This window comes from Phyllostomus discolor, chromosome 3 (assembly GCF_004126475.2).
Source record: "Phyllostomus discolor isolate MPI-MPIP mPhyDis1 chromosome 3, mPhyDis1.pri.v3, whole genome shotgun sequence".
Classification (NCBI taxonomy): domain Eukaryota; kingdom Metazoa; phylum Chordata; class Mammalia; order Chiroptera; family Phyllostomidae; genus Phyllostomus; species Phyllostomus discolor.
Window position 1 is genome coordinate 111388081 of NC_040905.2, and position 25413 is coordinate 111413493.

The 25413-nt window shown below is 49.6% G+C and overlaps 1 protein-coding gene across 3 annotated transcripts in view; it reads right to left on the reverse strand.

Annotated features, from left to right (window-relative positions):
• The window catches only part of SEC14L5 (SEC14 like lipid binding 5), a 45527-nt gene extending 34086 nt beyond the window's left edge, over positions 1–11441 (reverse strand). For 2 of the 3 annotated variants that reach the window (XM_036020957.1, XM_028515185.2), the window contains exons 1-2: positions 11203–11441; positions 10434–10548 (exon numbers count right to left, since the gene is read on the reverse strand). In XM_036020957.1, coding sequence (XP_035876850.1) covers positions 10434–10496 — 63 coding nt within the window. In that variant the 5' untranslated portion in view covers positions 10497–10548; positions 11203–11441. The remainder of the gene's footprint in view (positions 1–10433; positions 10549–11202) is intronic. The other variant, XM_028515174.2, reaches the window with a different exon arrangement.
• Between the last annotated feature and the right edge of the window lie 13972 nt (positions 11442–25413).

The following is a 25413-nucleotide window of genomic DNA, read 5'->3' on the forward strand; positions in this document are numbered from 1 at the left end:
GGAAGGCAGGGGCCCTGAAATAAGGAGTCCATTGCTGTGCCAGTTCTCCAGTCTCAGAGGACTGTCAGCAGGAGATTCCCTGGGGCTGTGAGCTCTCAAGTCTGACACTGTTGTTACTGACATTTACAAAACGCTAACTGCATCCTTTCATCCTCACCATGCCCTGATGGGACAGGAACTAGTGTTTCCCCATTTTACAGCTAAGCCAGCTGAGGCTTGGGAACACATTGCATAACTGCTAGAAGTGGCAGAATTGGAGCCAGGCCTGGCTGACCCAGATCCCAGGCCTGAACCACCCTGTCCTGCCGCTTGGGGGACATATAGGTTACACCACAAGTGTTGGTAGTTTGCCCTGGCAATGTGACTCAGTGGGCTGGAGCATCGTATACCCAAAGGTTGCCACCAAAACAGGTCCGATCCCCAGTCAGGGTACATATGGGAGGCAACAGACAGATGTTTCTCTCTCACAGCAATGTTTCTCTCTCTCTCCCCCCACCCCACCCCCATCTTCTGTCCCCAAAATCAATTTTTCAAAAAACATCCTCAGGTGATGATTTAAAAAAACCAGTGGCAGTGTTTTGGAGATGCCAAGTCCCCTGGCCTAACCCCACAAATCAAGGGCCCTTTGCCTTCTGCACACCACAGCGTCTTTCAGAAGAAAGAGTTCACAGGACACAAGCTATGTGGGAACCAGCTCTCACGACTAGTTTTATCCCTGTCTGAGAGCCTCAGGTGCTGACTGCTGTCCTCACAAATCAGGCCTGAGATTCTCCCTGACAGACAAACACGTGGTTTGGCCTCCTAAGGGACACAAGGCAGTAGAAGGATTGAGTTACGGCCCCTCTGCCAGGTGGTTGGGAAGGGACACCCAAGCCTGCAGGCTCAGAAAGGAAGCTGGTCCAAGGTCCAGAACTCGCCCTTGCAGAGCCTCGGCTGGGGCAGGCAGAGGCCGATGTAAACTTCCACTGAATGTCTCCCACGTGCCCCCATCCTGCAAAAAATCTACAATGACACACTTAGCATGTGGAGATGGGGGGCCAGAGCTAGAGAGCCCTGTACTCCCAGCTAAGCTGGGTAACTTTGAGCACAGCAGGCCCACCTGTAAAGTGGAGCAATGCTCCCAGAGACCACTCACTTGTACCTGTTTTCTTCCTTCGTGAGTCACTGTGCTGAACTAAGAAGTCATCAGACCCTGATAGTGGGTTTGCTCACCTCCAAATCCATGGTGCCTTGAAAAAATGCCTAGCTCATAGTTGATACTCAATAGACATTTACATGATGAATGAGTGAGTGACAGACAGTACAGCAGAGTTGTTAAGGGCATGGACTCTGGGGCTTGGGTTCAAATCTCTGCTCAGCCTCTGACCAGCTCTGTGACCACATGAATAAATAAATCATCAAGCTCTTAGTTCCTTAATTCATTCCTCAGTTCCCTAATTCATTTGTTAAAAGGAGAAAAGTATCTACCTTGCTGAGTTGTCCGGGTGAATAAAGGAGTCTGTTTCAGTAAAGTGCTGAGAACAGAGGCTGACACATGGTTTGTTCTACATAAGCATTTGTTAAATACATTTAAATTTTTAAAAAGGGTGAGATTCTATAAAGTACAGGAAAGCTATTTCTGATAATCACTTGACAGCTGCTCCCTCCCCCTCTCCCTCCTTCCTTCCTGCTCTTCCTCATGCAAATTCAAAGGAAGCTGGAACCAGTAGCCTAAACCTTCCACCGCAAATGTGGAAAGAACAGCCAAATCACACTAAGATATTCTAGCCCAATACGCCACCCTTCCTCTCTGTGCTGAAGTCTGGAGTCAGGGCACTGACCACCCAGTGACCACCACGTGGCCACCTCAAGAGCCTTCCTTATCCACCCACCAGATTTCCCCTGCAAGCCTGGGAGACCCCAGGGCAGATGAGTATCAATCCTCTAGCTCTCTCAACTCTTCTTTCTTAACTGAGATGTAATTCTCAGACCATAAAATGCACCCTTTTAAAGTGCACAGTACAGTGAGTTTTAGTACATCCATGAAGTTATGCAATAGTCACAACAGTCTAATTGCAGAACATTTGATCATCACAAAAAGAAGCTCTGTACCTGTTAGCAGTTGCTCCCCAATCTCCCCACCCAGCCCTAGGTGACCGCTCATCTGCTTTCTGTCTCTTTGGATTTGCTTTCTCTGGACGTTTCATATCATCGGAATCACACAATATGTGGTCTTTTGTGATAGGCTTCTTTCGCTGAGCATCATGTTTTTGAGGCTCACCCATGTTGTAGCAGGAGTGAGTGCCTCATTCTTTTTCATGACTGGGTAATGTCTGGATCCCAACTCTGGACCGAGGTTTTTAATCAGAGCTCAGTGAGTGAGCCATCAGACACCCAATGGCAGCAGTGCCACCCAGCTGATGAAGGGAAGTGGGCACGCAGGACCGTGGCGGCACTATTGTAGAAGTCTTCCGAAATCGCTGCCATGGACATTCTCTATAAACACCTATACCCAGACAGCCCTGTAGCTGAAAAACCTACTGCTATTGTAGTCAAAGCCAGCTCACAAGACAAAAAGGACAAATACAGAGGGTCAGAGGACCCTGTGCCAGGGCGCCCAGACACAGTGAGGGGCACGTCTGGGGTGTGATGGAGTGGCAGAGACAAAGCACAGAGTTTAGATGCCGCCTCTGCCACTTGCCAGATGGGTGACCTCAACTTAACCTTTCTGAGACTCAGTTTCCTCAGGAAAAAAAAAGGATTATAAGGGTGATGAAACCTACTTCATAAGGATTGCTCTAAATATTAAAAAGAGATAATATGTGTAAAGTAATTAGCAGTGTCAAACACTGCATAGTAGATTTTTAAATGAACATAGTAGATGTCTTCAGGGCTATAAATCAACAGGGACCATTTTCCTGTACACGGGTATTTGTACACCCGTGTTCACAGCACTATTCCCAATAGCTAACAAGTAGAAACAAACCAAATGTTCATTGACAGATGAATGGATGAACAAAATGTGGTCTTTCCATACCTTGGGATATTCATCCATTAAAAGAAATGATGCTAAGTGAAATAATCCAGACACAGGAGGACAAATACTATACGATTCCACTCATATGAGGTACTAGTGTAGTCAGATTTATAGAGAGAGAAAGCAGCATGGTGATTACTAGGGGCTGTGTGTGGGGAGAGGGAAACAGGGAGTCAGTGTTTAATGGGTACAGGATTTCACGTGGGGAAGATGGAAAATTTGTGGAGATGGATAGAGATGATGGTTACACAACATTGTGGATGTACATAATGCCACTGAACTGTACACTTAAAATAGGGAATTTTGTGTTATGCATATTTTACCACAATTTTTTAAAAAGAGAGTAAACCATCTCCTAGGAGGTTTGTAGCCCTACCAGAAGCATTGATTGTGATTTTTGATAGGATAGCCTGTCTGTGTTTATTCGTTTATAGTCAACACTGCTGTCTCTATGTCTGTTTTCTTCATCACTGGATTCTCCAGTGCATTCATGCAAACTGGGACACTGGAGACATCCAGCCAATATTTGCAAATGGAAGGAAGGAAGGAAGGAAGGAAGGAAGGAAGGAAGGAAGGAAGGAAGGAAGGAAGGGGAGGGGAGGGGAGGGGAGGGGAGGGGAGGGGAGGGGAGACCACAGGTGCTTTGGAAAGAGCAGGAAGGTGGAACCCTCATCACATATGTACCTAGAAGAGCAGATCGAGCAGTACAGGTGCCCCCATCTCAGCACAAGTGGGCTTCTGTCTACACTCACCAATGCACTTCGGCAGGCACACAGCCCAGAGGGTAACCCGTGCCTGTGTATTGCTGTTCCTTGTCTACCACAGAGAGCCAAGTTCTGGAAGCTGCTTCATGCACAAGTGAATAAATGCCTGAACAGCTCCCTTCTGGTCCCAATAGCAGTGCATCTGCAGCTATCGGCCAATGAATTATCCTGAACACGACACAGATGAGCAGTTTTGCCTGTTTTTCACAGACTCCTGGTCCCAAGGCTGCAGCGTGGGGCACAGTTAGCACAGCCTAGTGACTGTTTGTTTCTGTGTCTATCTGCTCCTCACAAGATGGATCATCCTTTGCCTGGCTGGTACCTTGTGTCCTCATGAGGTCACACCATCAGAATGCCTAGCCTCTCCACTACTGAGAGAGTACACAGTCTGGCTGCTGAGCCCAGCAGCTGCAAGAAATCCTGCTGTGGATCTCACCCAGGGGTGGGGAGCAGGGCAGGGGAACCCTTCTCCTCTGACACTCTCGCTGCCCACGAACTTCCAAGATCAGCTGGTACCCCTGATGGTTCCCAGAGGAATGAGGCAGAAGTGAAGCCAGCCCAGCGAGTCTTGACATTTAGCAGTATGTCAAGATCTTAATGGGAGGGAGATGCTATTTTAGACTTCCCAAGTGTCTCAGGAATGCTCCTGACTTCTGCCACCTATGGTTCCCCATGCTCTGGGATAGAAACCCCCATCAATCCACTTTTTAACAGCCAGGGGAGCCTTCTAAACCCCAGATCTGATTGTGCCACCCTGCTGCTTAAAACCTGCCCCACTCCCAAAGTCCCTGGAGAGATAAACTGACACACCAATCACTTTCTGACTCTCACTGGGGCCCAACCTCACCACGTGCATTTCTTCAGAGGGACACATTCTGCGGACTGAGCCTGCGTACAGCTGGCCCTCCTCCCCCAGCAAGGCTCTACCTGGCTGCCTTAAAGACCTTTGGCTGTCGACTTGTTCTTCCCCCATTACAAGTCATCCTTCATGGCATTTGCCTGGTCTCTCTCTCTCTCTCTCTCTCTCTCTCTCTCTCTCACACACACACACACACCAGAGCAAGCTCTATGTGGGCAAAAAAAGGATCATGTCAAGAAAACCAGGTCAAGACAAAACTAGAAGACAGACATGGTCCCCACCTTCCTGAAGCTTACTTTAATGAAATAGACCCATATAAAAGAGTAAACAAACAAGTTTTACACAAAACTATCAGAATAATGATGCCTTCAGAAAGTACTAGGAATCAGCCCTTTCACAGCCCCTGCACCTGGCACACAGCGTACACTTGAGTATTTGTGGGGCACACACGCGTGTGCATGCACGAGTTAATGAATGTGTGACGTAATGAGTGGGGACCCAGTTTAGTTCAGGGCCCCCTGAATCAGAAGATCACCTTCCTGGGCCGCGGATCGCCTCTGCTCCCCCAGCCCAAATCAGAGCACCGCAGAGCCCTGTAAGCAGTCCAGGGCGGAAAATATTGCTTCTCTTAATCTGCTAGCAACGGATCAGATGACAACAGGCTCCAGGGAACTAATTTAAACTCCCTTGAATAAGGCCCCTGCTGCTTTATTAAAACTACATCCATAACAACAATTTCAACTGTAACTGCCCATGGCCTGCACTGCAAAGATTTACCTTCAGAGGCTTTTTCTTATTAATAACCTATTTGCTAAATTACAAGCTGTTTATCAACACAGAAAACCAGGTCTTTAAATATTTTAACACTTAATTGCTGACTACAACCCTCACCTCGACCCTTCCTCCACGTGAAAAGCTTATTGCTTAGGAAATTCTACTCCGTGCCATCTTCCTTCTTCAGGTTTGCAGAATCTGAGACGAAGCCATAGGGCTTTTGAGCCCCACAGGGACCCCTGGGCAGGGAAAAAAGGTGGCCAGGTCATTCCTGAAGTTGCAGAGGTGACTGGCACACAGATGTTTACTGGACATCAAGCCAGAATCCAAAACATCTGGCTGTGCACTCAGGCTGTGGGGTCAGATTCCCCGAGTTCAAACCTCTGCCGTTTACTGGTGATGCCATTTACTAAATGTTATGGACTGAATTGTGTCCCCCTAAAAAAGGTTCCCCCAAGTACCTCAGAATGTGAACTTATTTGGCCATCCCTGAGTCTTTAACAGAGGCAATCAAGTTAGAATGAGGTCATCAGGGTGTCCTTATAAACCCAACGGGATTGGTACCCTCATAAAAGGGGAAATTTGGACACAGAGACACTCACAGGGAGTGCACCATGTGAAGAGGGCCATTATGGCCACAGCCAAGAAACCACTGGAAGCTCGGAGAGGAGCCTTCCTAGCACCTGCAGAGGGAGCACAGCAGAGGGAGCACAGCAGAGGGAGCACAGCACTGCTGGCACCTGGACCTGGGACTTCTGTCCTCCAGGACTGTGAGGTATGGACTTCCTGTGGTTCTCAGCTAGCCGGTGTAGTCCTTTGTTACACAGCCCAAGCAAATGAGGACAGTGACTGAGGGACAAGGTTCTTGACCTCTCTAAGCCTCAGTTTCCTCTTCCGCTGCAGCTAAGGCTGCTATACTAGTACCCGCCTGTGAGCTGGCCTAGAGGGCTGGGGTCACAGAGGGCTCAGTCAACGCTCCCAGGCTGTGTAGGCATCAGCTGCCCATGGGAAGCCAAGGGCTGCCAGGTTTGGCTGTGCTCCCTTTTGCAGGTTCCCGCTGGGGTGCAGGCATTCTGGACGCAGTCCTGATGGTAACCAACTGTCCCAGTGGGACCACTCGTTCAGCCCAGGTGGCACCCCCATAACTTCAGATCCGCAGCTCTGACAAATGACAGAGCTCATGGTTGGGAATACAAATTCTGGAGCCGATGGCCTGCAGTTAAATCCCCACCTGCCACGTGTCCCCTTTGTAGCTCTGGGTAATTCATTCATTCATTCTGTGCCTCAGTTTCCTCATCTGTAGCATGGGGCTACCCACCAAACCTATCTCAGAGGGGTAGCTATAAGAAGTTCATGAATTAATATTTGAATGGGCTCAGATCAGTGCCTGGAACCCAGGAAGCACTGCATTTGTGTCTGTTAAATGAAATTTAAAATAGGATCTTCATAAACTTACCGAATAACCACCACTATTCACACCAGGAATTTCTTTGGAAGAAATGTGTCCACACAAAACCTCGCACATGAATGTCCTTAGCAATGTTATTCACAGTAGCACAAAATCAGAAACAATCTAAATGTACATCAGCTGAAGAATGGATAAACAAATATGTCCATCCATGCAATGGAATAGTATTCAGCCATAAAAAGAATAAAGTTCTGAAGCATGCTACAGTGTGGATGAACCTTGAAAATATTATACCAGTCCCGAAAGGCCACATATTTTATGATTCCATGTATATGAAATGTCCAAAAACTAGACTAATGTACAAAGATAGAAAGTAGATTAGTGGTTATCCAGGACTGGGCAGAATGGGGGAACTGGGGATACTGACAAAGAATACAAGGTTTCTTTTCAGGGTGGCAAAATGCTCTGAAACTGACTGTGATGATGGTTGCACACCTCTATGAATGTACTGAAAACCACTTTTACCCTTTAAAAGGGTGGTTGGTATGGTATGTGAGTTACAGCTCAAGAAAGGTGTTGAAACAATAAATAACAATAATAAATCTAAGTAATATTTCAGGAGCATTGACAATGTGTCAGGCCCTGTCTGAGCACCTGCCTCTCTTCTGTGAATTGTCACTTCCACTCTCGGAGGAGCCAGACCTTAATTACCTCTGTTTTCCAGGTGAGAAACTAGAGATAACCTTGAATCCATTCACGACGGGCTGTAGGCTAACCAGAGTGGCCTTCAGGACTTAAATGACCACAGCCCACAGTCCAAGACAAGGCCTTCGTGTTGTACACACAGCGATCTCCACAAAGACCCACACGCACACACTTCCCGGTGCCCACATTCAAAGGGAGCAAGGACCCTCTCCAGCCTTGGATAAGGCAGCTGCCTTCTTTGCCAAATTACTTTCCTCTACGTACCAACGTAATCCCAGCTGATTGCTTTGAGCCAAACAATACAGAGTGCTATCGAGAAAGAAGAAAGCAAAATTCCCCTGAAATCCTATCCCTCAGAAACAGAATTCATGTCCGGGGATTTGGCCCAAGGAAAGAGGCATCTATGCATTGTATCAGTTAAATTTTTTAAATCAAAGAGAAAAGTGATTTTTAAAAAAACTTTAAGCTGGGTCTTGACAAGTTGCCTCACTGCTATTTTATAACCAGTTCCCTAAGCCTGATTTCAGTCTTTTATGTCACCATGGGGGAACTTTTGAAGACATGAGGGCGGCTTGGATTCTCAGGTCAGTTTTGTTAAACAGAAAAACCAAAAGGCCAGTTGGTCCGGTCACTCGGAAGTGATAAAAACAGCTGAGTTCACCCAAAACTTCCCTGGCATCTGACCCAAACTGAGGGCAAGTGTTCAGCTGAGAAACAAAGACAGACATTAAGTGCAGAAAACCCCTTTTGTGCCCACACAGCACACAAGTTATGTTGAGTTATGCAGCTATTTTGGGGACAATGATGTTTTGTAAACAGTCGGCAAAGTGGCTTTGTCAGGGATGAGCAGTGGTTTGAAGCTCTTTCACTGACAAAGCTGTACGGGAGACAACTTGCTCTTTGAAAGACACAAAGAACCTAGATTACAGCAGACGTAGATGACAAATACCTGAAAACCCTTGTTTCCTACTGTGCCCACGGCATCCCTACATCAACACCTAGAGACTGTTTACACCTGAGGGAACAAACAAAGACCTGCCTTCATTCATGGATTGCAGAGCCTACGAAATATTTGTGACATAGTCCAAAAAAAGACAACATAAGTACATCACTAGTACTACTAATGGGGTCTTAAGTGCTATGTTTTATTTTAAACATGTTTTATTTTAAAGTGTAATGATCATAAATATTTTTGAAAATCCTAAACATACTAAATTAAATTTACATTTATTAAGCACATGCAATAATAAAAAATTATTAGTTGTCCATCTTACTGTTATATGTCTCCACTTTATGGCAGAGAGCAACAGGTGACTGCACTCTCCCAAAAGGGTGGGGACAGTGCCTCTTTTCTATTCAGTAAATGAATGAATGAACAAATGAGTCCTAGGGTCTTAGAATATATGAGCTACCTGGAGCCTTATAGGACAATTGTGTATATTTAGCCACCATTTTTTGTCTGCTTAGCATGGACGAGGCCTGGCACTGGGTCATACACACACACACACACACACACACACACACACACCTTTAATCCTCATGACAACCTTATGAGGTGCATACAACCATCCATATTGCACAAATTATGAAATCAAGGCTCAGAGAAATTCAGTGACTTCCCAAAGATACACAGCCAGAGCACTGCAAAGCAGTGACAGGGACCCAGGGCTTCTGACTGCATGTCCCAGATCTCCTCATTGCCCACTGGTGTTCCATCCTCATTACAGATGAAGGAAAGTCACACAGCCACAGGCAACAACAGTAACAGTAACAAAAACACTAATAGCATTTGATCTATGCCAGACCCAGCATGAAAAGCTTTATGTATACTGACTCATTTAATCCTCAACAGGATGCCCAAATTTAGAAACTATGTAATCCCCATTTTAGGGATGATGAGAGAAGGCTCAGAGAGGTTAAGTAATTTGCCCAAGGTCACCAGCTAGTCAGTATGTGCCCTGCTTCTTTCCTGACCTGGAACCATTTACACCGAATAGCACAACGTGTACGGAAGGCTCAGGTGATATTTTTTAACCCTTTATGTGACTAGAAACACATATGCATGTAGAACCATAGGATAAGATCAGGCAGGACACACACAGAGGGTGTGTGAATGGAAGCAGGGCCCTGGGGGTGCTGTGGTTAAAATCATGGCTCTGGAGTCCCCCCAGTTCTACCTCTTTCTAGCCACAGAACTTGGGGCCATCCTGTCACCTGTCCATCTTCAGTTTAGTGGACATAAAATGAGAATAATGTGACCTATTGGGACTTTTTAAATTTTTACTTACTGCTTTGGGAGAGAGGGGGAGAAACATCGATTTTTGTTGTTCCACATATTTATGTATTCATTGGTTGACTTTTATATATGCCCTCACCAGGGATTGAACCCACAATCTTAGCATATCAGGACAAGCCTCTAAGCAGCTGAGCTATGTGGCCAGCGCCAAAGGATTAAATGGCAGAATATGTGTAAAGACTTACATGTATTCTTTGCATTTACTGTACACCCTCAGTGAACGGCTGCCACCATCATCATTACTGTGTTTACTATTATTACTGTTACTGTCATTACATAAAATGACAGCAGTGGCTTAGCCCCTGATATTTTTGTTTTCTGTCAGAGGATCCTGAGACAACAGAACAGGCAAGCTTCAAGGAAAAGAAAGAAAGACCTTGTGTTTTGCTCAATGGGCAAGGATTCCAGAAGTTGTATAACAAGGTAGGATGGCCAGGCCGAGGGGTCACTGATTGGAAGCTGGACCCACCAGGTCAACCAAATAGTTAAAAAATTCCTTCTGATCCAGGGATTGAGGGGCTCTCTCTCCTTCCCATCATGGCTGAGTTCTTGTAACCCTCCAGCATCCCTCCAGCCATCACACAGGGTCCAGAGAATCAGGGGTCACTCACCGCCATGACCAGCTCAAATGGGTACTTGTAGATGCGAACAGGAGACTGGTACTTCTGCACCATGGTCCTGTGGAAGCACCAACAGAGGCCACTCAGGTAGGAGTGAATGCAGAGCCTGGGTGACAGGTGACTGGTGAGGTAGCAGCTCCCTCCGCATGAAGCAAGAACCCTACCCACTGCTCCCTCATGCACAAATCTTCCCAGTACTTAAAGCAAGGTACTTGGTGTAATCCCTAAATTGCACTCTGCCAGGCCCCAACAACTGCCAGATACATTACCCCCTGCCCCAGATCACACTCACCCTCCAAGAGAAATCAGTACCCCTAAACATTCCTTGGTCCCCACCCCTTTACATGGAGGCTCCCAGAAACACCCCTCATTGTCACTCACATGGAAACACACGCATTGGCAATTCTTCCACTCCCACAATTCACCACCCACACACCCCCAGCTCACCACAGACGTCCCCCAAGAATCACTGTACCTTCTCTCTCATTTTCTCCAAGATACCTTGATACACACAGTCTCTACCAAATTTCACACGCGCTGTCTGTCTCACATACACACATGCACGACTCTCCTCCTACATGGAACCACCCTTGCACACGCACATAACTTTGCACACACACTCAGCTCCTTGAGTATGTACCTAACCAACGCCACGCACATACACAATTCCTCTGGTGCACACAGACGTCCACACACATGCACACACACCAATGCGCACATGTACACACAAACACATGCATGCACACACAGGCCAGCTCACCCTCGCCCTTGGAATCTCCAGGGACGCAGTCCTGGGGTAGTGAGGAGCTCAGCCCGACAGGGACCACGTAGCCGCCTGGCTCAGAGCGCAGTGCTTGAAGCAAGGCCAGACCACAGTCGCCAAGCCTGCGGAGTCTAGCCTGGTGGGTCAAGGAGGAACCTGAGGGTCGGGAAAGAGACCCGCTCCGCGAGAGCGCTCCAGGACCCGGGACAGCAGAGAACCTGGCCCGGCCCAGTCCCTGAACTGGCCCCGCCCCAGGACGGCCCCGCCCACGCCCCTGTCATGGCCCCGCCCAGATTCACCCGGCTCCCAGCCCTGGCCACGCCCCAGCCTTAGCCCCTCCCCTCATTTTACGTCTTTGTTTCACCACGCCCCCAGCCCAGCTCCTCCTCCAAATTGGCCACTTCTCGGCTGGGCCCCGCCCTCATACTGGTCTGGTTCTTAAAGCTCGCAATCTCGGGAATGGCCCTACCCCAGGAAGACGGGACCCCAAGGCTCCACCCCAAGCTACCCCAGGAAGACGGGACCCCAAGGCTCCACCCCAAGCTAGCTCTGCCCCTAAGGGAGCCCGTGCCGGTCCCAACCCCGCCCCCCTTAGTACAATTTACTTTTGTCCTCATCCTTAATTCGGATCAACCTGTTGCTTGGGCTCTGAGCCCCGCCCGTCCCACTGGACTCACCGGAGTCCTTCTGACCCTGCCTCCAAATCCCGCCCACGCATATTCATTCACTCTGCAAACATTGACAGAGCATCTACTAAGTGTCAGGCACTTTCAGGCGCTGGAAAGTCATCAATGAACAAAATAGACAAAAATCCTTGCCATCGTGGAGTTTACATTAAATAAATGAGGCAAATATATAGTATGTGAGATGGCGAAAAATGCCCAAGTGAAAAAAATAAGCAAGGGAGGCATTCAAGAAGCAAGTGGAGAGAGGATACAATTTAAAACAGGATGGACTGGGGCCTCCGTGGGAGGGTGATATTTGCCCATCATCCTCATTTAAACCCTTATAGCCCACCTCCCTTCCTTAAGTCCCTCTTTCCTCTCCCCATCTGTTCGGTCAGGAGGAGCCAAGAGGCTGGCTCTGTAAAGCATTGTCATCATGTATTCATTCGACATTTACTGAACACCTACTATGTGCCAGCACGGGGTGACTTTACTCATTCACAAGGGGGAGCCAGACAGACGCACATACCCTTGCAATAACCCACAGTCCTGGGCAGGAAGTGGTTGTGCAGGGAAACAGACACTCGGTTTATCAAATCCATCTTTTCACCCTGTGATACCCAGCCCCTGTTTTCTTCCTAGCTCAGCTTGTACCACATTCTGTAATTATCTTAATTACTCATTCACTGTATTCATTTGTGGGTTACTGACTGTCTCTTCTGGGAGAACTGGGAGCTTCCCAAGGCTAGGGACCATGTCTGTGTTGTCATCTGCCCCCAGACCTGCAGGATTTTTTTTACTACAGTTGACATTCGACATTATTTTATATTGGTTTCAGGTGTACAGCATAGTGGTTAGACAATTATATAATGTATGAAGTGATCCCCCTGATAATCCTAATACCCACATAGTTATTACAATACAATGGACTCTAATTTCTAAACTGTACTTTATATTCCCATGACTATTTTGTAACTACCAATTTGTACTTCTGAATCCGTTTAGTTTTTTCACCCAGCCCCTCAAACCCCTCTCCCATCTAGCAATCCTTCATTAGTTCTCTGTATTTATGAGTCTGTTTCTATTTTGTTCGTTCACTTATGTTGTTCTTTAGATTCCACATATAAATGAAATCATATGGTATTTATCTTTCTCTGTCTGGCTTAGGTCCGCAGGATCTTTCTGGGGACCTGGCACACAGTAGGGGTTCAGTGTGTCTTCTTGGTTAGGGTTATCAAGGATGGAAATGGAGCACAAAGTTCCCATGCCTGCCACAAGGTGGCAGCAAGTGATAGTCTATGGCTCCTGGGTCTCTCTCCCTCGAGGAACTGGAGAGATGGGTTCAGGGATGTTTTGCTGTACCCCAGGTTATTCAAGGAAACTCGCATGCTTTTCCTGGGTGTCAGTGCAGCTGCGTAGTGAGCATGAACACTTAGCTATCGTTACAGCACGAAAGGCATTACATTGGCAGGAAGTAACCACAGAGCGGGACGTTTACTTACACCTGGAGGGATAAGGCAGCAATAGTATGTCCCAAACTTTCCAGCTGCTAAGACTCCCTTCAGCAGAGTGCATATTAATGTGCAGATTCCAGGGATCTGCTGGATGCAGGGGATCCCAGGATACTCAGAGTAAAAGCTGGTCCTGGGAAGGAGATGGTGTGCTCCTAAGTGAGGAGCTTCTAAGAACTCCTCCCAGATGTGGGCGTGCTTCCATTCCCATTCATTCTTATCCACCCAGGCTGCATTTTCCCAGCCACTGCACACCACATGTGACTCCTATGCCACAGAAGGTGACCATTTAGGGGAGCAGAAGCAGATGTAAGAGATGCAGGGAATGGCCAAGAAGAGCCAAAAGGAGTGAGGAGGGCCCCTGAAACTGCAGAAGCTCCCGGTTTCCTGGCAACATCAGCACCTGCCCCCCAGTCAGTGAGGGGATGGGGGGGGGTGGGGCGGGGGGGGGTGTGGAAGCCGGTACAACAGTGGGTGGGTACAGAGAGCTCAGAGAGGAAAAAATGGGGCCCAGAGGGGAGTGAGAACTAAATCCCTCCTCCTGCAGCCCAAGGGAAGTGACTTAATCCCACCACCCGCCAAGACCACCCCGTTCTACCAATTATTCCTGACATCTATGGAGCACTCACTGGCACTCACTCTACCAGGCATTATTCTCGGTTTTACAAGCATTTACACACTGAGTCCTCAAAATCAACCCCTGTAGTGGTGAAAGTGTTTTGGAACTCCAGAGAGGTGCTGAGCACAATGCTGAATGCACTGCATGCCACCAAACTATATGCATCAAAATTGCTGGTTTTATGTTATATGACTTTAACCTAACTTAAATTTTTTTCAGGTCATAACTATGTTAATCTTCATTTAAAAGACAAGCGAACTGCCCTGGTGGGTGTGGTTCAATTGATTGGAACGTCATCCCACGCACCGAGTGGTTGTGGGTTTGATCCCCGGACCTGGGTTGCAGTTCTGTTGTATCCAAGCACTCAGGGAGGCAGCCCATCAATGTTTCTCCCTCCCATCTCTCTCTCTCTCCCCCCCCCCCGCAAAGTCAACAAAAACATTTTTAAAATTCAAATTTTAAAAATAAGTTAAAAATTTTAAAAAAGGACACTAAGGCACAGAGAAGGTGAGTAACTGGCTCAAAGTCACACAGCTAGTAAGGAACTCAAACCCAGGACTCTGATTCTCCACAGCCTTCTTTCCTCAGGGCTGGGACTAAAGTTCAGAATGTGATTTCCCAGCCTGAGCTTGAAAGATAGTAAGGCATCCTGGCCCGGGACTGAGGAGGAGCCAGAAGCATGGGGTGATTGATGGGAATGGTGGGGGCATGAAGTCAGTCCCAGGGGCAGGACCTCCAACCTCTCCCTACTTGCTGCTTCCTACTTACCTTGTGGGAATGGCCAAGTCAAAGCTGCCTTTCGGTGAGGTGTGTTTTGAAGTCTCCAGAAACTACCCCACGTCTTTGAATACCTCTCCTACAGATAGGTCACTGCAGCAGGAAATTCAACCATTAGTGATGCATTTATTTGAGTAAAACACTGGGCCCAGTCCTAACACAGAGGCCCCTGGAAGGCGTCCTACAGGGCAATGTTCTCAGTTGGATAGCTCAGTGTGACACCAACAACAGGTGGGATGAAGAGGAGGATGGACTAAGAGGGTGCAGGGTCCAGACCCTTGTGGGACACAAGTGGTCCTGGATCTGGCCCTAGAATACATGAGGGCCCTAGGATAGTGCTGAAGCTGAAGAGAGTATGGCATTTTTTTTATTGTGGTGAAATACACATAATATAAAGTTACCATGTAACCAATTTTTTAAATGCTTTATTTATTTATTTTGAGAGAGAGGGGAAGAGAGAGAGAAAGAGAGGGAGAAAATCATCAGTCTTTTGCCTCTTGCATGCACTCTGCAAACCAGGCACGTGCCCTGACCGGGACTCAAACTGGCCACCTTTCACTTTGCAGGGTGACACCCAACCAACTCAGCCTCACCAGCCAGGGCCATGTAACCAATTATAAGTACACAATGTACAAGGTGTACAACCAGCACCACTAGTTCCAGAACATTTTCATCACCCCAAAAGGAAACTCGGTCCCATTAAGCAGTCACTCCTTACCTCCTCCCCCAGCCCCTGGGAACCCCAGTCTGTTTTCTGTACCAATCTCGTTTATCCCAGGGCTGCTTCTAGGTTCCTTCCTCCTCATTCTCAGAGTGGAGCTCAGAGGCTTCTTGGATTTGGGAACCTGGAGGGTCTTAGAGGTCACCGGCAGGGCAGCTGTGTACAGGTGTGCAAGTTGTAGCCTGCACAACTCAATGCAAAGGCCCTGGTCATTGGCAGCTGTGACTGAGACAGAGGCAGAGCCTGGGGGAGCCTGCCCCAGGGGCTGCACAGCCAGGCCTCACTCGTTTTGACCCCCAATGCACCTCCAAGTTCAATCATTCCCACAAATGCTGATTCTAGAACTGCCTCTGGACTCTCCCTGGAGCTGCATGTGCACTCAAGGTGCAAAGGTGAGTAAAAGGCCCTCTAAGCCCGGGAGCTCTCAGTGAGGAAGGAAAGAGGCAGGAAGAAGGGTGGGGTGGCGCAGGGGAGTCTGGTGGTACTTGGGAAGGGGCTGCGTTGCAGAGTAGTAAGCAGTGCATGCTGGAGGCAGGGTGGCCTGGGTGTGGATTCTGGTCCTCCTGCCGCCTTTCAGTGTCTCTGCAGAGCATGTGGCCACAGTGTCTCCTCCTTTTTTTTTTTTTTAAGATTTTATTTGTTTATTTTTAGAGAGAGGGGGAGAAAGAGAGGGAGAGAAACGTTGGTGTGAGAGAGAAACCTCTTGCACGTGCCCTGTTCAGGGACAAAGCTGCAACCCAGGCCAGTGTCCTGGCTGGGAATCAGACATCGAACTGGTGACCTCTGCTCTGCGGGATGGCACCACACCAGCTGAGCCACACTGATCACGGCTACAATGTCTCCTCCTTTAAAATGGGGGTGACATGGAAATTATTCAGCCTTAAAAAGGAAGAAAAAAATTTTAGCTTTATGTACTGATTTTTTTAATGGTTCCGATGTTGACATTCTTTTTTTTTTTTAAGATTTTATTTATTTATTTTTAGAGAGGGAAGGGAGGGAGATAGAGAGAGAAACATCAATGTGAGGTGGCTGGGGGTTATGGCCTGCAACCCAGGCATGTACCCTGGCTGGGAATCGAACCTGCTACACTTTGGTTCGCAGCCCACACTCAATCCACTGAGCTCGCCAGCCAGGCCTCTATGTACTGATTTTTAGAGAGAGGAAAGGAGAGAGAGAAACATTGATTTGTTGTTCCACTTATTTCTGCATTCGTTGGTTGCTTCTTGTGTATGTCCTGAGTGGAGATTGAAACCTCGACCCTGGCACATCAGGATGACACTCGAACCAACTGAGCTACCCTGCCAGGGCAAAAAGGAAGGAAATTCTGACAGATGCTACAACACAGATGAACCCTGAGGACGTTATGCTAAGTGGAAGAGGCCAGAAACAAAAGGACAGTTATTTTTATGGTTTCATTGATATGAGGTCCCTGGAGTTGCCAGATTCACAGAGACAGAGAGTAGAATGGTGGTTGCTAGAACCGGAAGAGGGGGAATGGGGAGCCAGTGTTTAATGGGTGTGGAGTTTCAGTTTTGCAAGATAAAGTTGTGGAGATGAATGATAGTGAGGGTTGCACAAGATTGTGAATGTACTTAACACCACTGAACTGTGCACTTAAAGTGGTTAAGTTTTATGTTATGTATAGTTTTACCACGATTATCCAAAAATAGGGGTAAACAGTGCCAGTTCGGAGGGAGGGACCCTCTCCCCTGGGGCCTTGCGGAGGGTGGCAGGTGAGACGGTGCGGTACCGGAAAGCGATGAGTCTGCTGCGTTGAATGTAATTCTCACACCACACAATCCACTCGTGTGTAGGCTGCAAGTCCAGGGTTTTCGGTATATTCACGGAGCGCTGCAGTCATCACTACCATCAGTTCCACAGCGTTTCCATCCACAAACAGCAACCCGGAACCCTTAGCAGTCACTCCCCATTGACCCTCCTCCCCCAAGACCCTGGCAACATCTGCTTCCTGACTCTATGGATTTGCCTGTTTGGGACATTTCATAGAGATGGAGACACACTGTGTGCCCTTTTGTGGCTGGCTTCTCTCACTGTGCGTGATGTTTTCAAGGCTCAGTCCCATTGTAGCAGGTATCAGAACTTCATACTTTTCATGGCTGAACTGGTTTTACTCACAACACTTCGGACACCAAGTACGTGGGGTCTTCCCACACCAACAGCCAGTTCTCTAACTCTCTGGACACCAGCTGGGTATCCTCCAGCTCAGCTCGATTCTGACACTAACCTCCTGGAGTGAGCACAGGCCCCACAGACTCAGGGAGTGTCGTGTAAGGATCTCTGCCTTTGGGGGAGCCTGGTGGCACACCCTTTGGGTAAATAAAAAGGGGCGTCTGGGGTGCACATGCCTGGGCAGGCTCCCAGGGGACTGGGAGGGGAGGGGGCAGAAGGTGGAAGGAGACACCCACCCCAGCACCCTACACTCTCACCTTCACCCATGACTTGCCTCAGGTGCCTTGATGGTGGCAGAGACAGGGTCCCCCTGCAAGGCAGGGAAGAAGGAACCCCCATTTATCAGTGCCCTATGACTGTCATAAGAAATTACCACACACTTAGTGACTTAAAAAAACAACTAAAATGTGTTCTCTAACAGTGCTGGACGCCAGAAATCAGTTTCACGAGGCCGAAGTCCAGGAGTCAGCTCCTTCGCTGGCCTTGTCCAGCTTCTGGTGGGGGCAGCTGCACAGCAGCGTGGTGTGCTCAGCACCGCCCAACTGCGCACTTAAACGGCGGTAAGTTTTACATCATGCATATCTTACCACAATGACACTAAAAATTCACATTGAATTTTTAAAAATAGGGGCATATAGTGCCAACTTGGAGGGAGGGACCCTCTCCCACGGGACCTTGTGGAGGGTGGCGTGTGAGACGGTACGGTGCAGGGACGTGGCGACTCTGCTTTAGTGAGTGTAATTCTCACACCGCACAGTCCACTCCGCACGGGGTCTAAGGCCAGGGTCTCAATATAATCACCGAATGCTGCAGCTGCTCCTTGGCAGTGGCTTCTTCTCCGTCCTCAATTCACGTCGCTCCAGTCTCTACCTCAGTCAGTGGCTGCGCGGCCTTATTCTCTTCTCCACAAGCCTCTGCGTCTCAGATCTCCCGCTGCCTTTCTTCTACAAGGACATCTGCCGTGGGCTTCGGGGCCCACCCTAAAACCAGGGTGATCTCATCTTGAGATCCTTAACTAAATTACACCTGCAAAGAACCTTTTCCAAATAAGGTCACATTCCCAGGTTGAGGGGGTTAGGACTTACACCATCAGCCCTCTGCAGAGCCCACCTTGCCACTGCACCCTGGGCTGGTTAGCCTCCTACCCCCCTACCTTCCCCATGACCCTCCCCAGCCCGCAAACTCTCCCTCATGCCCTGACAAGTGCCCTGCGGTTCCTTCAAAAGCAAAGTCTTGATGCCCAAGCACATTGGGGAGACCGGGCCAGGGCAGATGTAGACTCTGAGTCCCCCTGGTTGGAAGGGGGATATGTCACCACTGCCTTTCAGTAGACCAGTTGTGTCAGCTGACACCAAACCCCATTCTAGGTCAGGTCCTCTAGAAGCTGCTTGGAGTGGGGAGCAGAGACTGCAACTGGCGGAAGGAGAGGTAGGGCTGTGTGTGATCTGTCAGAGGTCTGCGAGAATGAAGGAGGCTAGATGGGTGCTGGAGCTGGGCACTCTAACAGTAAGGGGTCAGCTCAGGTCACGGTCCTGCCCGTGAGGCTGGGCAAGGCAGGTGGAGGGGTGGCCACAGGTGCCCGTAGCTGAGCTCAGTCCCATCAATACAGCTGACCCCAAGGGACCCCCCAGTCAGTCCCTGAGGCCCCAGCTGTTCAATCAAACCCCCAGGGTCCCAGGATGTCCACTTCTCCTTCATGCGTGGACACAGGCTGACCCTCTGGACCCTCCGGTGCAATAACAACCAGCCACATGTGGCTGTTTAAATTAATTAAGTATGAATATATATTTATATAAATAATAGCAAATATAAACAATAAAATTAAAAAATCAGTTGCACTAGTCATATTTCAAGTGCTCAGTAGCCATAGGTGGCCGATGCCTCCCAGATATACGTGGCCTGTTTCCACCAGGGCAGGAAGTTCCTCTGGACAGGGCTGCTCTAGAGTCACCCAGACCAGCAGAGGCTGGGCTCTTTCCGGGGAACAGGATGGACTGGGTGCAGGTGGAGGAGGGATCCCAGGCCAGGAGGAGGGGGTGTTTGTTCAGAGCTGGCTTGTGTTGACTCATCAGTCCTGGAGGCCTGGGATTAAGCCTGAGCCCGTGAGCAGAAAGTGGCCTGGGAGGGCAGCCCATGGGGACTTAGCCACCCAGGTCATGGGCAGGAATGTTCGACCTCAGCAGATGAAGTGGACAAAGGACCCAGGCAGACCGAGACTGAGGCAGGCAGGCAGGCAGGAGAACAGTCACCGAGATATGGGGGCCGCTCTTTTTTAATCTTTTGTTTTTTTAAAGATTTTATTTGTTTTATTTTTAGACAGAGGGGAAGGGTGAAGAGAGGGAGAAAAACATCCACGTATGGTTGCCTCTCACATGCCCCCTACTGGGGACCTGGCCCACAACCCAGGCATGTTCCCTAACAGGGAATCGAACCAGCAACACTTTGGTCCGCAGGCGAGCACTCAATCCACTGAGCCACACCAGCCAGGGCAGCTCTATTGTAAATCACAAATGGCAAAAATGCAACACCCGCTGGTGGCCCACTTCCTCTTTTTCACGTACTACACCTAGGCTTCCTTCCTTGTGAGGCTGTTAGCTCACCACATTCCTAACCCCTGTCCACCCTTCCAGACTATAGCAGTTTCATCAGTATCAGCCACTCCCCCATTGATGGGCACTCAGGTTATTTCATTTCTTAAAAATGTGGTTGTCTGCTTGCTTTTCTCTCCCTTTCCCTTCCCAGACTGGGAATATGAGGGCTGTATCTTGTTAGCTGCCATAACCCCAGGGGTAGGCATACACTAGGTGCTTCAGAAATGGATAAGTAAATGTGTGGGACAGTGTGAGGAGAAGAGCTGGCGATCCTCCCCCGGGGTGGGTAAGGAGCCTGATTCCCATGAAAATGTCAGTGTTGTGCAGAAGGGAAGATGATGAGGGAACCGGGACCCCTCCTTCCTCACCAGGGCTCCAACCACCCTCAGCCTGTTGTCTGGAGGCTTTCCTCGCAGTGTCCCCGGGCCCCTGTTCCATGACTTTGCCTGCCCAGGCTGCTCTGTCATTGGGAACACAGGACAGGTGCCATCTTTTATCCGCAGGCAGCCTCAAACATACACTGTCTCCCTATCCCTAACCTGGTCCTAGTCCTCTGCCACAAGCTCTCTGAGAGCAGGAACCTGTGTCTTGACCTGTATCCTGAGGGCCTAGCATAGGATCTGTCGCATAGTAGGAGCTCAGTAAATAATGAATGAATGAATGAATGAATGAACGAACGAACACTTTCTCTTCTACCATAGTTCTGACTCAGGACCTAGCAACCCTTGGTTGGTTCTCCTCTGGGACCTTCCCTGCAACCACCACTGTACACTGACCCTCTTGTTCATGTATTTACTCTCTCATTCACTCAGCAATGACCTGGAGCACCTGCTCTGTGCCAGGCGCACTGCTGAGTGGTGGTGGAGGAAGGGGCAAGGGCGCTGGCTCAGACTGCAGGGCTTAAGTCCTGAGTCTTCTCCTGACTGACTTGAGCAGGCACGTAATGTCTTGGAGCCTCAGTTTCCATGTCTAAAAAATAGGGAGAGGAAGAGGGCCGCTTCTTCATCTCCACTATGGCGGTGGTTTCATTGTTGGGTGCTTCTGTCAAAACTCATCAAATGATGCACTTTATTTTTATTTTATTATTACTTTATTTTATCCTCACCTGAGGACATACTTACTGATTTTAGAGAAAGGGGAGGGGAGGGAGAGAGAGAGAAGAAGAGAAACATCAACATGAGAGAGACAGTGATCGGTGGCCTCTGGAACACACCCCGACCTGGGACAGAACCCACGATGTAGGCATGTGCCCCGATCAAGAGTCGAACCCAGGACCTTTTGGTTTACGGGACAACACTCCAACCAACTGAGCCACACTGGCCAGAGCAGATGACACACTTTAAATACATGCACTTTATCGTATGCCCATCATACCTCAGTACAGCAGATGAACATAGTACCAATTCCCCAAGGCGAGCACTCAGCACAGGGCCTGGCACACAGTGAATGTTCAGCAAAAGTGTTCGGAGCCCTTATCGCATCTGTGACCCCACTGAGTCCTTTCAAGGCCCCGTGGAGCGGGTGCCGGTGTCCCCCTTTTGCAGACGGAGAAATTGGTTCAGACAGGTGAAGACATTCATTTTCCCAGGCTGACACAGCTGGGAAATAGAAGAGCTGGGACTTGACATTTAACCTTCTTGGCTCTTTTTCATTTTACAGAAGGAGAAACTGAATTTTACAGAGGCTGAGCCAGCTGCCTAAGGTCACACAGTTGGATGCATGGCAGAGCCAGAATTCAAACCCAGGTTGGCTAAAGCTAAAACCTGATTTGATTTTGTGTTTGGTCCCTTGTGACCTGGTCTGTGCGTCACTCGGGCCCCCAGGCTCAAGAAGAAATGGAGTCCTGACCTCCTGACCTGGGCCATCCCCAGGGGCTGTCACATCCAAGACACTGGATCCAAAAATGCAGCCCCACTGGTCTGGGCAGAAGTGAGGCCCGGCTGGGCCTTGTGCGGCAGGCGGGGTGCAAGGAAGTAGGCTTGGGCGGGAAGTAGGCTTAGGCATTGAGGGGAGGACTGACGGGAGGCTTGGGGTTGGGCAGCCAGTCCTGCGGGGATCCCAAGCCCAGCAGAGCCAGTCTGGCCCCACCCAGCTCCCTCCACTCTGTGCCCTGGCAGCATGACCTCTTTGCCGGGAGGCCCTCCCAGCCTGGTCTGAGAGGCCAGGGACGCGTTTGAAATGAGGTGTCCGGAGATGTGGGACGGGCTGTGCTGGAAAGCGGTCCAGGGTTCACAGTGAGGCCTGGATCTTCAAGATGGACTGACGGAGTAGTATGGCCGGGTCAGCATGGGTGCCAGCCTGTGGGCGAGGCAGGGCTGGAGAAGCCCCATGCTGAGCCGAGGGTCAGTCCACCAGGGGCTGGGTCCTGGGGGAAGGACCAGGATGGCCAAAGGTACCTGAGGTTCAAAGCAGCTATTATTTAGCCACTAGTGGGGAGCTGTTTCAATATTTTGATAGCAGACATAGCTGTCAGGTGCAGAGCGTATCCAGGGAGAGCTGGCCCGGGGTCATCGGAGCAGTGGCCCAGGGGTCACTGGGAGCAGCAACTCTCTGGAGGCTGGAGCAGCAGGGCATGGCTGTCTGGCAGGGGTGCCCCCAGAGGGTGGGCCCACATCACATTCTTGGGGGATGACTCAGGGGCAAGCAGAATGGTGATTCATCATGGACCCCCTTCTGTCACTGTTGCCAGGGCCCAGCCTTCCCTCTGGCTCCAGTCGGGGCTCACCAGGCCCCCAGGACTGAGTGTGAGTCAGCCCATCTTGGCTGGAGGGCCAGCATGATTTTCCATGCCTTGCATTGTTCTGCTAGAAAAGTAAATATGTGTTACAAAACACAGGGTGAAGCTAGGCCAGCCCCCTTCTGTCCCTTCGGTAGGCAGGAAAGAGAGGGAAAGAGAGGGTCCTCAATGCCAGGTATGCTGGCTCTTCCCTGTATTATAGATAGAAAAACTAAGGTTCAGAGAGGTTAAACCACCTACCCAAGGTCACACAGCTATATTCATGGCAAAGCCAGGAGTTAAACCCAGGTTGGCTTCAAGCTACAGCCTGTGGGCTCTTCCCAGGGGGTTGCAGACCAGGCCTGAACTTGTGCTGCATCTCTTCCAGTTCACAGATGTGCTTCTCGGGGCCTGGGGGTGTTTGTTAATATGCAGATTTCTGAGCTCGGTCTAGACCCACCCTACCAATATCTCAGAGGGAGGACCCTGGGATCCGCATTTGTAAATGCTCCTCAGCTCCGGGTGATGCTGTATGGTTGGAGATGGAAGAATGGCTGTCCCCAGGAGGGTGGGCCGGCCTACGCCCTGGGAGGAGAAGGCTCTCGTAGGAAACAGGCTGCTCTGTCCTGTACACTCCCCTCTCTCTGGGGTTAGTTAGGGGAATGCTGCCCTTCTTGTTTCAAACTGGTTCACAGAAACACCCCAAGCCAGAGAGTGAGTGAGCAACTCTCCAGCTGCTGGGGAAACAATGACAGCAAACAAAGACACTGTTTCCTGAGCCTTCAGGAAAGTGGTGGCCTCCTGGGAGCCAGCAGCAGCCGGGCCCAGCTACAGAGAGGAACAGGGTTCAGGGGCTGAGGCCTGCCTGGTTGCCAGGGAACCTGATGGCCCTGCAGGTGCCATCTCCATGGGGTTAACCATCAAGCGAAGGCCAGGAAAGCAAACACCCTCCCCAAAGAACCCCCATCCCACATGGCAGAGGGATGAGTCACTTGGCATAAGAGGAGAACCAAACAAATCCCATCTGCCCAGAGGAGGATGCACAGGGCCAGAATGCAGCTCCCACCCCATCCGGCCTGCCCAGAGACCAGCGGTGTGCACGTGTGTGTGTGTGTGTGTGCACGTGTGTGCACACGTGTGTGTACACACACAGGCACACCAACTCAGAGCCCAGCTTTTAGAAAATGAGGGAGGAGGAATGGTGAGGCCCAACTCAAATTCCTCCCTAAACCTGCTAACTCTCTCTGAAGCTCCTGGGAGGGGCCAGCTGCGTCAGCAGAAGCCTGTAAGGGTGGAGGGAGCGGGGGTCCAAGAGCTTCAGCACTTAAGCAGGCTGACCTGGCAACCAGCTCGTGGGGCACAGACCTCTCAGGACCTCAGTGCCCTTTCCTGGTACATGAGATAAGAGCTTCCTCCCAGCTGGGGAGGGCTGGCTAGCTTTACTCAGGTGTGGGGTGGGGGGTTCTTGGTGACAATCAACCAGCTCAGGCATGTCAGGCATATGGCATGTTGCTTGGCACAGAATCACCTTCAATAAATGAGAAATGGCATTAATATCATCAATGTCGTGGCTGTTACTCAGCATCTGAGCTACAAGCCTGTTTACTTGGAGGTCCCTAGTCTGGTCCCCTCCCGTCAGTGGACTTTTACTTTCCTAGGGGGTGTGGGGAAAGATTTGGAAGTTGAAAGAAGTCTAGAGTTTGGAGACAGTTTGAAGTTCTTATAATTGCTTGAGCCCCTCAGCCTCACTAGCATCCAGCCTCTAGCTACAGATGTCTGCCCCCCACCCCCTACCCCCACATTTGCTGAGCCTTCACTAACTGCCTGGGGCCATACTAAGTGCTTAATACCTGGGAGCTCACCCTGTGATGAGGATGCTATGGATATGCCCATTTCACATGAGGAAAATGGAGGCTCAGAGAGGGAAAATGACTTGCCTATGTTCACGTAGCTGAAAGGGACTGAGCAAGGACGCCAACCCAGTTCTCCCCAGGCTTCTCCTCCATCCCCATGTCTGGAGCCTCACAAGGCTCTTCTTTCCAGACACATCCTGATGGGCTTTGTACTTGTTCGTGTTTTTGTCTCGGCTGTTAGACTCTCGGCAACTGAACAGTGCAGCGGCCCCCTTCCTCAGCACGGGTTCTCTTTCCCCGAACCTCGTGTCTTCCGTAGCCCTTGTCCGCCAGCACCTCTCATCGTCTTCTGACAAGGAAGGAGGTTGGAGCCACGGAGTGTGTGGGGCATGACACTGGGGGACAGGCCAGGGGACAGAGGAAAGGCTCTGGGGGGAGGGAATGACAGGCGGGTCATTTTTAACCAAGTTTTTAAAGAGTAACTGGAAAAGGCAATTGAAAAAACAATTCAAACACATACCAAAGAGAATTTTATTCTTTAAATGAACTTCAAGCCTGGCCAAGT